Raw genomic sequence first — 13,863 nt, 5'->3', positions numbered from 1 at the left:
AGGTTCCTGAGTTGGGACTTATAAGAAGAAAACTTACCATATTTTAAGGTGTCGCTTGTTTGGATTATTTTTGTATCAGTGGTGTATACACACAGGGTTATTTTTGAAAGTCAGTGGCTAGCTATGGTCATCTTCCTAAAACTGTTTTGTAGCTTTGCTTTTCTTATGTTCATTTAATAGGATAGGACTGTTCACCTTTACATTTCTTTTGTTTAACATCACAACTTACTGCCACAACAGTGAACAGCAGTTGTTCTGTTTTGTTTCAGAGGAAATGGGGTTAGAAAATTGAAGGACTTACCTGATAGATCCTTTTACATCTGATACCTGCAAGCCGTAATTTAATACATTTCCTAGGAGATTAGAAATATTCTAGATTACAAGATAATTGAGCAGTCTAGGAATCAGCAGTGTAGGAACATCCTGAGCTGATTGGAGAGTGGAAAATGTTGTTAATGGTGGAGCTGAAGGAGGATATTATTGTTCTGCTGTTGTTGCTCACTCTATGTAGAAAGAAAAGAAGGACTTAGCATTCAAGTGTGTGTTTTCTCATATCTTTGATATATCATGTAGCAGAAGACAGAGCAATTGCCTCTTTGCCTATGGACAAATAAAAGTTAACTTTTATTTTTATTTGGCTAAAAGCTTGTGCCTCCTTCAGTGAAACTGAGCTGATTCATGTTCGAAGTGTAGAAAAAAATATTTGGACTCAAGGAAATGGTCTCTCCTTTTCCTGCCTTAATTCAAGGTACATTTGAGGGTTTAATACCTTCCCCTGTGGGTGCAGCCTGGCCCCTAGCCCCTTCCTATTTTTTTTAGGGGAAGTCTGTGGCCAGAAGTTTCACAGCAGTATTATCTGACATCAAAAACCTACCTGGCAAATTGCCTATTCAGGGTGTAGGAAGTTTTCTTGGTCACTTTTGGTTCTGCTATTTCGGTGCTTGTTTTGCTGTTTTCAACTGTGTATTCACAGGTTTTGAATGGGCAATCTTACTAAGGTTTCAGGTTTTCTTTGCCCACTTCTACTGCTCCTAGAATCATTCTTTCCTTTTTCACATTTGTAATATTTTTTCACTTTAGACTAAAACGGACCCAAAACCGTTTGTGTTTTGTCCAGTTCTGTCTGCCACTGTAATAAGCAGCATTTCATCTCTACTTATTTTGTCTTCTCTCTTCAAACCATTGCTGCAGCAGTAGTGCTATGTTAATATAAGAGTAAACCCCATTCCTATGATAGGAATTAGCTTTAATGACATCTGCACTACAAAAAATGGGCAATTTGTATGTCAGCTGTAACATAAATGAAATAACTTGAGGACAGGAGAGCTTGTGAGTATTTTAGCAGGCTCTCCCTGAGCTTGCTGGTATGAGCAATAGCAAAGGATAGTCAAAAAAGATAGGTGTTACTCCTCAGTGTGATTAAAATTGAGGTGGTTGTTGTTGTTATGAAACACTGCGGGTGGAAAAGGAAGTGTGAGTCTCTTCCACTATTAATATATAGGCTGATAGTAAAATAAAATCAAGCAAGGGCATCAAACTACATGGATTTAATTTCAGGGTGGTTTTTTTTTTTTTACTTTTCAACTACAGCTGATCCTACTGCTCTGGGATTCATCATTTCTCCGTGGTCTCTCCTGCTGCTTCCATCTGGCAGTGTATCATTTACTGATGAAAATGTCTCCCAACAAGACCTGCGAGCGTTCACAGCACCGGAGGTTCTGCAGAACCATTCGCTGTCATCTCTGTCAGACGTTGAGAAGGTACAGTACCTCTTCCTTGGCAGACAGCTGTTGTGTGTTGCTGCTGATCCCTTCACAAAGGAGCTTTAAATTGTCTTTTTTGCGTCCCTGTGGTTTGTGATTTGTATGTGTAGTTTGTTCTGTGAGGGGGAGGGATCCTCCTGCTTTGTTTTTGTTCATAAAACTGGAGTAGTGATTATGGTTGTATGCAGTTATGAAGAAGAGTCTCTACAGATGCTCCTGAGAGTCATACTTGGGCAGTGGCTGCACAGAATAACTGACCTTAAAACTAGTGTTAAACAACACTTCACCTTCTTTTTGTAAAACATTTCAGTGACATCACCAATTGTAATTTTCAGAATTTTTTTTTTTTGAAAAATGCATCTGAGAGGTAAGCAAAGGAGTTACTCAAGCAGTCCAGGGCTTTGACAGAAGGAATATTCCTGCACTCATCTCAAAAGAAAACGTTTGTTTTAATTAGCGTAAGTGTTCCTCAGTTACATGCAAAATTGCTCCTTTCCACCTTTCTTTTTTAGCTCTTCCCCAAGGGGAGATGTTCAGACAGGTTAGGTTTGTATATGTGATCTCCTCCAGGTCATTGATGGGCACAGTCAAAATGACAGGCTTCTCAGATGTTTTAACAAGAATTTGTTGCAAATGGTAACACTTTCTCTGGAAAACCATTCCCTTGGCTTAGTCAAAGATATTTAGAAGTGGGAGTAAAAAAGGAAGTGGAGCTCTGTTTGTATCTCCTTGGCTTCTCTGGATCAATAATCCTTGGAGAGGGAAGCTAACCACAGCCAGTTTTGTAATCTGGGAACAATTATGACATTTGGCAGTCTTCCTCCAGGAAGAACAGCAACATGTTCTTACTCCAGAGGAAAGTGGTATTGGCATCGATAGCTGTTGTGTGCATAAGGACTATTAAAACATGTTTTTCTGTGTTGAATATTTTATGTTTGCAACTTTTTTTCTTCTAACCTTGTATAGAGTCAGTTTTCTTTAGGACTCTATTACTGAATACATACTGAAAATTGGTTTCCTCAGTTACTCTCAAGCCCTTTAGAGATTCCTCTTGCCCTGAATATTGTCAAAATTAATGATATCATAAAATATGTTTATAATTTTATCTATGAGAAAACTATAAACAGTTGGCAACCTAGGCTGAAAGGTTTAATAGAGGAGTAAAAATGACACTGACATAAATGCAAATTTGGGTTCTGTTATGTAGGATGCAGCTGCCAAGTTCTTTGGTCATACTGTTGGAATTGTTTATCTTCTTTCAAGAGGGACAACACTTTTGAAGATAGTAATGTTACCTCTAGTGCCAACTCCGAAGTTAATGTACAAAACAGGCCTTTAAAAATGCAGGAAAAAGTTTTGAAGTGACAAGTTTGTGACCTTCTTCAGAGCTGATAGCATTCTTTGTTCTGTGCCAGTATTCAGTATGCTACTTCTTTCTTTTTGAAATAAATAGAGGACTGTTACTATTAAAAGCCACGCTGTGATGTTTCTTGATCTTTAGGAAGGAATTACACAGAGGGACCTCTGTGGCCTGTAAGCTCCAACACAGAGCACATCAATTGGCAATGACCAGATACTGGCATTCTGTGCATGTGCAATGCTAATTAATCCTCTCTGATTATGGTGCTGTGAATTTCTTGCCTGGTATCAGTATAACTCTGCTTGCTGGATGCGAGGTGATTTGCTTACTTGCTTATATAGAAGAAGAAAGCTCCCTAAAACATTACTTTGTACAAAAACTTTTGTCCTTTTATGGCTTTATAAGTTGAAGTTATTAGGGCTGATAAATACGTTATATGTGCATCCCTCTTTTTTTTGACTGCTTCCTTTTGCATTCATATTAAACTGAGTATTGGGTGGTACACACTGGTTGCTTGCAAGAAATGTGTTGACTTCGTTTCTTAGATCTTGTTTTGCTGACTGTGGTAACTTTTAACATATTTAGACCTTTTTTTCCTTGTTCTGGAACAACTGGCTGTAGTTCACTGAATTAATTTACTGGAAATCTTTGGTGTTTTCCTTTTTGATTATTCTTCTAAAAGTTGCTGAAGGCAGAAAAATGCCTTGTTTTCAAGGCCTTTTAACAGACAGTGACAGAGTTGCATTTGTGTTTTGAGTTAGGACTGTGCTCGCTAAGACAAATTAACAGTGTATTCAACAATAAATATTAGAAAAAAAATGATAGGAAATTAGTACCCTTTTGATTCTAAAACACAGTCAATTTGAATCCCAAATAAATCTGAGGTAACTGCAGGCTTATTGGAAGCAAAGTAACCAAGCCACTCTAAATTATAATGGAAGATTAATTTTGGAAATGAGTTTGATGTTGATTTATTTTGGAAAATATTAAAAGTATCACAGTAAAAAAGTTAACTAGAATTTTTGAATGAATGCTTTTATTTTGAAAGTTGTTTTTAGGTAGATTAGTAGTTTAGGCTTAGTTTAGGTTTAGTTTATGTTTTAGTTTAGGGGTCTGACTTCAAGTCTTGGTTTTGGAAATATCTTTTGTATCTTTTGTTATGTTGAAGCTCAGAATCATAGAGTGGTAGTATATCCTGAGTTGAAAGACACTCATGAGGATTGTCAAGTCCAAATCTAAATTCCAAAGAGGGCAACCTAAAAGTGAAATAATGTATCTGACTGTTGTTCAAACGCTTCTTGAACACTGACAGACTTAGGACCATGACCATGTCTCTAATTAGAATTAACAGTTTTTATTATAGACACTTTAATTGCTGTTCTTGCACTGTTGGGGGACGGATGGAGTTGTGGAGTTTATATCCAGTATATCTGGATATGTATGGAAGACTTTCTAGTATTTCAGTTGAAAGGGTAATGGGTAATAAACCAGTTTTCTCAGTATTTGAAAGATAATGTTTCTGGTTGAATGAGGCAGTGATATTAACTGAGAACCCTTTGATGCATGCCTCTGACTACTGACCTAACCTGTACTTTGCATGTAGCAGAGAGACCTTATACATTGTTGGCCTCTGGGAGAGGAGGCTGGTGGGTGAGCCTGTGTTAGGTATGCAATGCTGGCTACCTATTTGTGTCTAGGATAAAGCAGTGTGTCACCTGCACCTGTGCACTGTGCTGTGTACATTGCATCTACACCTGTGTGTATTGCTGCAATCCTGCCCGAACGTGTCACGGGCAACAAAATTTGCCTCCTTGTTTTCCCTTCTTGAGGGGAAATCGAGCACAGTCTCAGAGAAATTCTCCGCGGGTTTGCTCCGGCTTTGTCACAAAGAAAAGCATTGTTTCTTTGTTTTTTCTCTACCTGAATATCCTTCTTGCAAATCTGTGTGGGCTCGTTGCTCCATCTTCAGTGGGACTGAATCACAGCAGTAAGGAACAGTGTGCCAGCAGTATCTGGTGTATCGCTGCCTTAGACTGATGGAAACCTTTCTGTCCTGTGCTGACTCATACTCTGTGCTAGACAGAGACCATCCCACAAGATTTTAGCAGCAGAAATGTCGTATGGGAGTGCTTCTCTGAGTACGCTGAATTTCTGTTTTGTATGAATAAAGCGTGTTGAATTCACAAGAACGATTTTAATAACATTTTGTTTCTAAGTATATTTAGTAATTGCTTCTTTACCCTGCCACAGAGCTGTATGTTGCTCTCAAATACATAAAAAGGAAACTTTTTTCTGGTTTATGGTGGAAATCTAAAAATAAATGATACTTGTGTTTGGGATTAATTCTCCACAGACTGCAGTAATAGTATGATGACTTGCAAGCAATCTTGTCTAAAAAGAGAAATATTTGTGTTACTCTTTTTCTGAGTTTTGAGAATATATTTTGTTGTCTTGAATAAACTAAGAGCCTCCTCAATACAGAAAATTCACTTGTATGACCTTAAGCTAGTTCTACATGTGTGATTTTTAACAACTCTGCAATTTTAATGTGGGAAGAAGAAAATTTTTATAATTTCTATGTTCTCTTGGGTCCATTCATTACCTTTTGTACACTCAGTTTACACCTGAGTTTTTAAAATCTGTATGTGAAGCACCTGAGTCAGCACAGATCTTGTAAATTTATATATCTAGAACTTAGGATGTTTTGCTTTTAGTTGGTGAAGAAGGTGACTTAAGTGAACACTTAATTTATCACTACCCCTGTAACTGTTGTTCGTTGCCTTCAGAATTATTTAATAAACTTTTTGCTTTAAGTAGCATAAATATTACTAATAGCTTGGTAGAAAGAACCATCACTAGTGTATGTTACTTATACATCCAGAAAAACTGTGTTTTTTTCCCCAACTTACTTGCCTGTTTTGTTTTGGCACTTACCTACAGTGACAACCTATGCCTGTGCTCTTAATTCTTCAATATTTAAAGGTTTTATTCCCTGTACTGATGGGCTTAATATGTTAAAGATATATTAATGTCATTAATGTTGATATTAATTGTTAATTATACATGTAATGATTAATGTATTTGTGCCTTAAAATATCAGTAATAGTTACTTCTTTGTATGTTTATATTCTTTTGTTCATTCCTTTTTTTTTCTTCGATCCCAATCTTTGGGCTCTCCTGATGATAGTAGCCCACTGTTTGAGTCATCCTAAGGTCTGCCTTGCCTTCAGAGTAAAGTTTTGAGGATCCTTGGACACAACCATATAGTCTTTATCTCACACCAGGCTGATCACGTGGATTACATGAGTTTGTGGCTTCAATGTGAAATGACAGCTTGAAATTAAACAGAGGAGACAGAGGCACTGGTTAGATGCAGTATGTTCTGTAGCAGTAGAATTTTCTTCTCTGACCCTCATGGTAAAGGATTTGAAAGACAACTGAGCTTAAAATACCAGAGATATATTTATAGGCAAAATGATGTTAAGTTAGTTGCTCTCCTTTAAAGTTGTGCTTTGCATTTCCAGTTGTGTTCAATGAGTTGACGAATGTCTTGTGTCTTATGACAGGTCCATATTTATTCTCTTGGTATGGCACTCTTTTGGGGAGCTGACCACGAAGTTCCTCAAAGTCAGGTAAGTTTAGGTTTGGTTTTATTTAACAGTGCAACTTCAGACTTGATAGTTTGACTGACTGCATCAGAGTTAGCACAGCATTGGAGTTAACATAGCATCTCATAATGAGACAGTGAAGAGAATTTCACAGGATTTTACAGAATGGTTAGGGTTGCAAGGGACTACAGTGAGTCATCTGGTCCAAGCACCCTGCTCAAGCAGGGTCATCCCAGAGCACACGGCACAGGATTGTGTGCAGACAGTTCTTGAATATCTCCAGTCAGGGAGATTCCACAGCCTCTCTGGGCAATCTGTTCCAGCGTGTGGTCACCTGCAGAGTAAAGCGGTTTTCTGTCCTGTGAAGTGTGTAAGGATGATGGTGGTGTTGTCTCGCAGGAAGAAGGTGCTGATAGTACATTTATCTTAGTTTCCATGAAGATATATCTGAGCTAGTCTGTCCTGTAGTGCCACAGGCTGAAAGAACAGTTGAGGCTGCTGACAAAGGAGAAAATAATTTGTTTTGGTTTAGGCTTATATAAAAACAAATATTGAAATAACATTGTTGTTTTACACATAATAAAGCACTTGTTCTCTATGCTGCCACAAGTTCTGTGAATCTGAACTTGGCACATACAGATACTTAGGTTTCACAATAGCCAAGAAAGGGTATGAATTGTTTGGAACAGGGAGTAGACTCTTGCTATTGACTTGTCAGTCAATGCAGACAGAGTTGCAGACTGCTTAGAGCTGGGTGTTATTGCTCAATGGGGTTATTTTACACACCCAGCAGAACTTTTAGACTGTCTTTCCACAACTGACTGAAGATAATGTGATTCATCATCTTCCTGGATGCTCCTTCCCTGCCCCCAATTAAACTTTTAGAAGTAAATGTCTAAAAGAATGAAAAGAAAATGAGATATATTTGAAAAAGCACATAATGATGGACTTGGAACTGCAGGATTGTGCAGCTCAAGGAGAGAATAAATTTGTGGTTCATATTTGAGTTTGATCCTACTAGTTGGTGTTGTGTGTAAAGATAAGGAAGTTTGGAAAGGCTCTTCCACAATTTAAGGATCCAGTTCCTAATACTTTCTGAAACAGAATGGTAGTTGGGTTCTCAGTTGAACTTATTTGGAAGTAGCTGCCTGAAGGTGAAAATAAAACAGTCTGAAGCTCTGACTGTTCAGGGGTACCTATTCATAATGCTTACCTTGCCTGTCCCAAAAGCCCCAGTAATTTTAGACAGCAATCTACTTTCTTTAACGTCCTGTCTTGTAGGACAAGAAAGGAACAGTATATAGCAGTAATGGGAGAGGGACTTAAAGTAGGTAGAGGTGTTGAGCAGAAAGTAGGCATTAATTTTAGTCCCGGATTTGTTTCTTCCTTTGGTGTTAGAGTGTAGCAACAGCTTCTCAGTAATGCAGTGGGAAGGCACACTCTACCTGTTCATAGAACAGTATTTTCCCAAAGATGGTGTGGTGAGGTATGCCTGGAAAGAATTTACCTTTGGGATATTCTCATGTGGTGCCTCTGCCCTGTGGAGTTAGTGGAGGCAAAAGGACAGTCTTGTGTATGGCATTACTTTTAAATGTTAATGTGCATGTAAAGGTTTTCCTGTTTTTCAATACATTTTCTATATTTGTCTGCCTGTGTTAGTTAATGAACTGCTTCTCTGCTGGGAGTGCAATTGAATATGGGAGTGATTTTGTTATGATTAGTTAGAAGTGATAGATGGGAAAAGCCTATGTTAATTAAATCAGGGTGGTCCAGAGCTTTTTTTTTTTTTTTTATGGTACACCTTAAGAGTACTCATGCAGGGAAGATTGGAAGACTGTAATTATTTGAAGTGCTCTGTTATGCAAAAAGCATGACAATGCTTGTACTTTGTGGGTAACCACCCACTTTGGGAGAGCTGCAGATCAGAAAGCTCAAGTCCCAAGTGCCTGCAGCATCTGAGAACAAGTGTTATCGCTGACTGCTGCATACCCTGAGGAGGGATATTCCACGTTCAATGTGCTGCATTAACTGAATGGGTAGAATAGAAATAAATCTAGATTTACTTTTTTTTTTTGACTGTATGGGTGTTGTTCTGCAGTTACAAAGCTCTGCTTCCTTAACCAGTGACTTTGTTATTTTATTCCGTACTTTTTGTTGATATTGTTTGATGACGATGTCTCTGGAATTTGGAAATGCTAACACATCTGCTGCAAAATATTGGTGAGGTGAGGAACTACACAATATGAGCATAGAGGGTTGTACAAAATGATTGTAGTGCGAATTGAATTTTATACTTGTGACTGGCTGGCAAAATGTTCGAAATCAAGGGAGAAAACTTGCTCTGAATCTTTTCACTTTTATTTTGTTTTCACTTATTCATTAAGCATTTGAGAAAGGAAAGCATCAGTGTCCTGACCTTACAGATCAGGCAGCTTGTTTGGGCTAGAACGTTGCAGAGCTTGAATTGAATCTAGATGCTGAATGCCTGTCTCCTGTTCTACAGCCACTATTTTTTCACCACCTAGATGGGGACTCTCAAATCGGCACTCAGATAACGTTGGCAATAAGTCTCATGAATAGATATTTTACGTTGTTGAATGTCTTTGGTTTCTGAGCGTTTAACAAGTCACTGTTCATACTGATCTTTCCTGTCTCTCCTGTTCTTGTTTGTCACTAGCCTATCAAACTTGGAGACCATCTGAACAGCATCCTCCTCGGCATGTGTGAAGATGTCATTTATGCCCGTGTATCTGTACGGACTGTTCTGGATGCTTGCAGTGCCCACATAAGGAACAGTAACTGTGCCCCTTCTTTTTCATACGTGAAACAGTTGGTCAGACTGGTTCTGGGAAGCCTGTCTGGGGTAAGTCTGTGTCAGTGTTTGAGAAATAATAGAGATGAGCAGGAAGAGAGCAGAAGTGCTAACTCACAGTCACTCTGCAGTCATTCTTTGTCTTGTTTTGATATGTTGCAATTTTGAGAAGGGTCAGAAGAACTGCTTCTCTCCCCATGTTACAAGTTTGTGCACTTGACAATTCCTCCTGAAACATGCATTCACGAGTTTCCGAGGAAGATAATTTTGTGAACTGTGTCTTCATAAAAAAAAAAAATGAGGAGACAGAACAAGACGATGAACTCTAGAGCAAGCCTTAGACTTGTTGCTACTTGAAATGCTTCAAAAATGATTGCTGTGAGTTTTCTTTATCTTAGTTATGTTTACCTTTTGGAGAGTTGCTTATTAACAGAAAGAAGGACTCTTTAGGCAGTGTGCCAATTCTCTTGCACTTCTGCTCAGCTCTTGGATATGAGAATTGTGGGGGATTTTATTGTCTAATGATGACCAATCTGTCAAACTGTTTTTAGAAGTCAAAGAAGCTACATGAACTCATCTTGCAAAGTTACTATTCCTGAAAGACAACTTCCGTCTTCATGTAAACCATTACAGCATAACTTCAGAATAGTTAAATTGTTTCAAGTTATAAAGGAAGACCATAAATTGTCATAGAATCAAAGAATAGTTTGGATTGGAAGGGACCTTAAAGATCATCCAGTTCCAGCCTTCCTGCCATGGTCAGGGACACCTTGTACTAGACCAGGTGCTCAGAGCTCCATCCAGCCTGGCCCTGAACACTTTCAGGGGTAGGGCATCCACAATTTTTATGAGCAGCCTGTTCCGGTGCTTCACCATCCTCTCAGTAAAGAATTTCTTCCTCATATCTAATCTAAATCTACTCTCTTTCAGTTTGAAGCCATTCCTCTTTGTCCTGTCACTATAGGCCTTGTAAAAAGCTTCTCTCCATCTTTCTTGTAGGCTCCTTTCAGGAAGGCCACAATTAGGTCACCCCTAAGCCTTCTCTTCTTCAGGCTGAACAGACCCAGTTCTCTCTGCTTTCCTCATAGGAGAGGTACCCCATCTTTCTAATCAACTTCATGTCCCTCCTCTGGACTTGCTCCAACAGATCCCTGTCCTTCCTGTGCTGGGGACCCCAGAGCTGGATGCAGCATTCCAAGTGGGGTCTCACCAGAGTGGAGTAGAGGGGCAGAATCCTCTCCCTTGCCCTGCTGGCCACACTGCTTTTTATGCAGCCCAGGACATTATTGGCTTTCTGGGCTGTGAGTGCACATTGCTGGATCATGTCCAGTCTCCCACCCACCAGCAACCTCAAGTTCCCTTGGCAGGGCTACTCTTAGTCTGTTCATCCCCCAGCCTGGATAGATACTGGGGTTGCCACGACCCAAGTGCAGCACCTTGCACTTGGCCTTGTTTAAACCTCATGAGATTCCCATGAACCCACTTTTTGAGCTTGTCCAGATCCCTCTGGATGATATCCCATCCTTCAGGTGTGTCAACTGCTCCACTGAGCTTGGTGTCATCTGCAAATTTGCTGAGGATGCACTTGATCCCTTCATCTTTGTCATTAATGATGGTATTAAATAACACTGGTCCCAATGCAGAGCCCTGAGGGACACCACTTGTCACTGATGCCCATTGATACTCTGAGCCACTGACCCTCTGGATGTGACCATCCAACCACTTTCTTATCTATCTAACAGCCCACCCATCGAATCCATCTCCCTCCAATTTGGAGAAGGATGTTGTGGGGGACTGTGTCAAAGGCTTTATAGAATTCCAGGTAAATGACATTTATAACCCTTCCCTTGTCACCCCATCATAGAAGGCCACTGGGTTGGTCAGGCAGGACTTGCCCTTGGTGAAGCCATGATGGCTGTTGCAAATCACCTCCCTGTCCTCCTTGTGCCTTAGCATAGCTCCTAGGAGGATCTGTTCCGTGATCTTCCCAGGCACAGAGGTGAGGCTGAAAGGTCAGTAGTTCTCAGGATCTTCCTTTCTACTCTTTTTAAAGATGGGCACAATAAATTGGCAATATTGTCAGATTATTCTCTGACCAGTACTTGCTTTCCTTGCGTTCTGTTTATAATTAAAACAAATGCTGAGCAGTTTGTTATTGCTGAAGTGATAACCTATGATGGTCCTGAATGTTATCTGGTTTTATATCATCCAATTTTTTATCTCGCAGGGGTTATACCAGTGTAAAAATTTTGGTGTCTAGAGAGGCAGCACTGAAATCAGGTGACAAACTTTGATTTGGTGATGCTTCCTTTCTTAAAAAAATTATGATCTGATTGTTCGATAGTTTCTTCATAAATGTGGTTTGGAAATGCTTGCAGAATGTGAGAGGTCCCTGCATTTGTCTAATATCTGGCAGCAGCTGATTAAGCCAGGCCTCCAGAAATATTGCTGAGCCTGAGCTCCACAAAGCATTGTCTAGTCCCTGAGGTTATGTCTCCTTGCTGTGATGTCTGAAGTCTTGTTTAGTTGCCAAGTGGAGCTGATCTGTGATTCAGTAAAATAAAGGGCTACAGGGCCTTAATCAGTGATTCTGTAAAATAAAGATCCTTAAATCAGGCCAGAAGCTATAGAAACAGCTACTGTGGAAAGTGAGTCATTTTTCTCCAAGTTCTTCATGGCTCTTTCTGCTTAGCAAATTTTCTACCTTTCCTCCCCTTATTCTTGTCAGCAGGCTTTCAGTGGGAATCTGGGGTTAGTGTGACAAACTAATCTAGACTGGCCTGCCAGAGACAGCTGTAGTGGTCCCAAATGCTTGTACTGAAATCCCGTGGGGAGCTGAATCCAGCAAGTGTGTTCCCGTCTCCCTATACCATGTTGATAATGAAGGAGCTGGGCTACTGGTGGTTACCCAGTGCTGAAGCTTCGCTAATTTCCTCTGCCAGTAACCTTTTTAATTCATAACATGTCACTGCGTTGGCTGTTGCAAGGAGGCCAAAAAAAAATAGCTGAACAGAACTGAGTTGACAGAACAATGACAACATAGCTGTGCTGCTGTGTTTTTCTGCACCTTAGCTAGCCATCCCTGCTGGTTTTAATGTTCTGTATGTGTGCTGGAATTTAAGTTAACGAGAAAAACACATAAATTTGTTTTTTCAGAAGCAGAGTGAAACTTGCTATTCCAAGATTGGTTTGCCTCTAATCTTGATTTGCCTTATCAAAGGCTTGAGAGGTCTTAGCTCTGTAACTGGTCATTTGGTGGTCTGTGAAGTACAGCTGAGAGGTCCCTTTTGAATATTTTCATTTTCCACGTTAATGTGCTTTGTAAAGGGCAATACAGCACAAGGCTGATTCAGTCTGTTTAGTGTTAATTGAGTTGCATTGTAACTGTAATGGATAGAAGTCTGCTTGATTCCTCCTTCCCTTCTCCCAGCTAAGCTACTGTCGCAAATTGTGCTCCTGCCATATTGAAAGATCTCACTAAGAATGTTTTGTTGTAGCAAATAAGACCTTTTTTCAATGATTGTACATGTGAAATAGCTTTTCTTAGGGAAGTAGTGATTTTTTTAAAAAAAGTAAGGAGTAGTTAAGCCTGAAAGGAAAGGAAAGGGCCTGAGGGGCTAATGAGACTTCTCACAAATGTGTGCATGGGATTTTACATGTGCAATAAATTGTGTGGGGTACAAGACTACTTCCTGTTACACAGAAAGCTCCTCAGGCCAATCACAAGTTCTAGTCGTGTTGCAGTCACGGAAGATGGTTTTTGTGTGTTGCTGTCCCTTCAGTTTGCTGTAGAGATGGAATGTATCGAAGTTACATGCTTGTGAACTTAATTTATTCTTAGTGGAAAAAAGGTAGACCAAACATGTAGTAAAATAATGCACAAACTATTCAAATATGGATAATTCTAGGGGATATTCTCACTGATGAACCTTTTTTTTACAAAAGGTTTGAACTGGCATTCCGCACTTGAACTTAACTGTTTGACACTGACTAGTGTTGTTCATTTACATAAATGATGCTTGTTTCATGTCAACGTGAGCTCTTGCAATATTTAACTTTGTGTTACTGCCTTTTTTTGCAGATGGATCAACTGTCTTGCAATGGAGATAGAAAATTGCAGCCAGACAGGAGCCAGGCTATTCGGGAGAGGCTGAGGGGAAAAGGGCTTCCAACAGGTAAGTGCTTTGTTGCAGTAAGAGTTATGGCTAAAAAAAAATACAGCCTTCTGGAAGACCAAGTTTGGGTAGATTTTGTGACCAAAGAAATGGAATAGAGGAGGACTTGCTTACATTCACAGAACTCTGATGGTTCAGTGTCTAG

General features: G+C 39.6%; 1 protein-coding gene across 3 annotated transcripts in view; it reads left to right on the top strand.

The window, feature by feature from the left end:
- The window catches only part of PTPN13 (protein tyrosine phosphatase, non-receptor type 13), a 117,905-nt gene that overhangs the window by 32,140 nt on the left and 71,902 nt on the right, over window positions 1–13,863 (top strand). For all 3 annotated transcript variants that reach the window (XM_017820178.1, XM_017820177.1, XM_017820176.1), the window contains exons 3-6: window positions 1,591–1,760; window positions 6,690–6,755; window positions 9,409–9,594; window positions 13,625–13,718. In XM_017820178.1, the coding sequence (XP_017675667.1) occupies window positions 1,591–1,760; window positions 6,690–6,755; window positions 9,409–9,594; window positions 13,625–13,718 (516 nt within the window). The remainder of the gene's footprint in view (window positions 1–1,590; window positions 1,761–6,689; window positions 6,756–9,408; window positions 9,595–13,624; window positions 13,719–13,863) is intronic.

This window comes from Lepidothrix coronata, unplaced genomic scaffold, assembly GCF_001604755.1.
Source record: "Lepidothrix coronata isolate B3197 unplaced genomic scaffold, Lepidothrix_coronata-1.0 Scaffold79, whole genome shotgun sequence".
NCBI classification, from domain to species: domain Eukaryota; kingdom Metazoa; phylum Chordata; class Aves; order Passeriformes; family Pipridae; genus Lepidothrix; species Lepidothrix coronata.
This window is presented reverse-complemented; position numbering and strand designations above follow the sequence as displayed.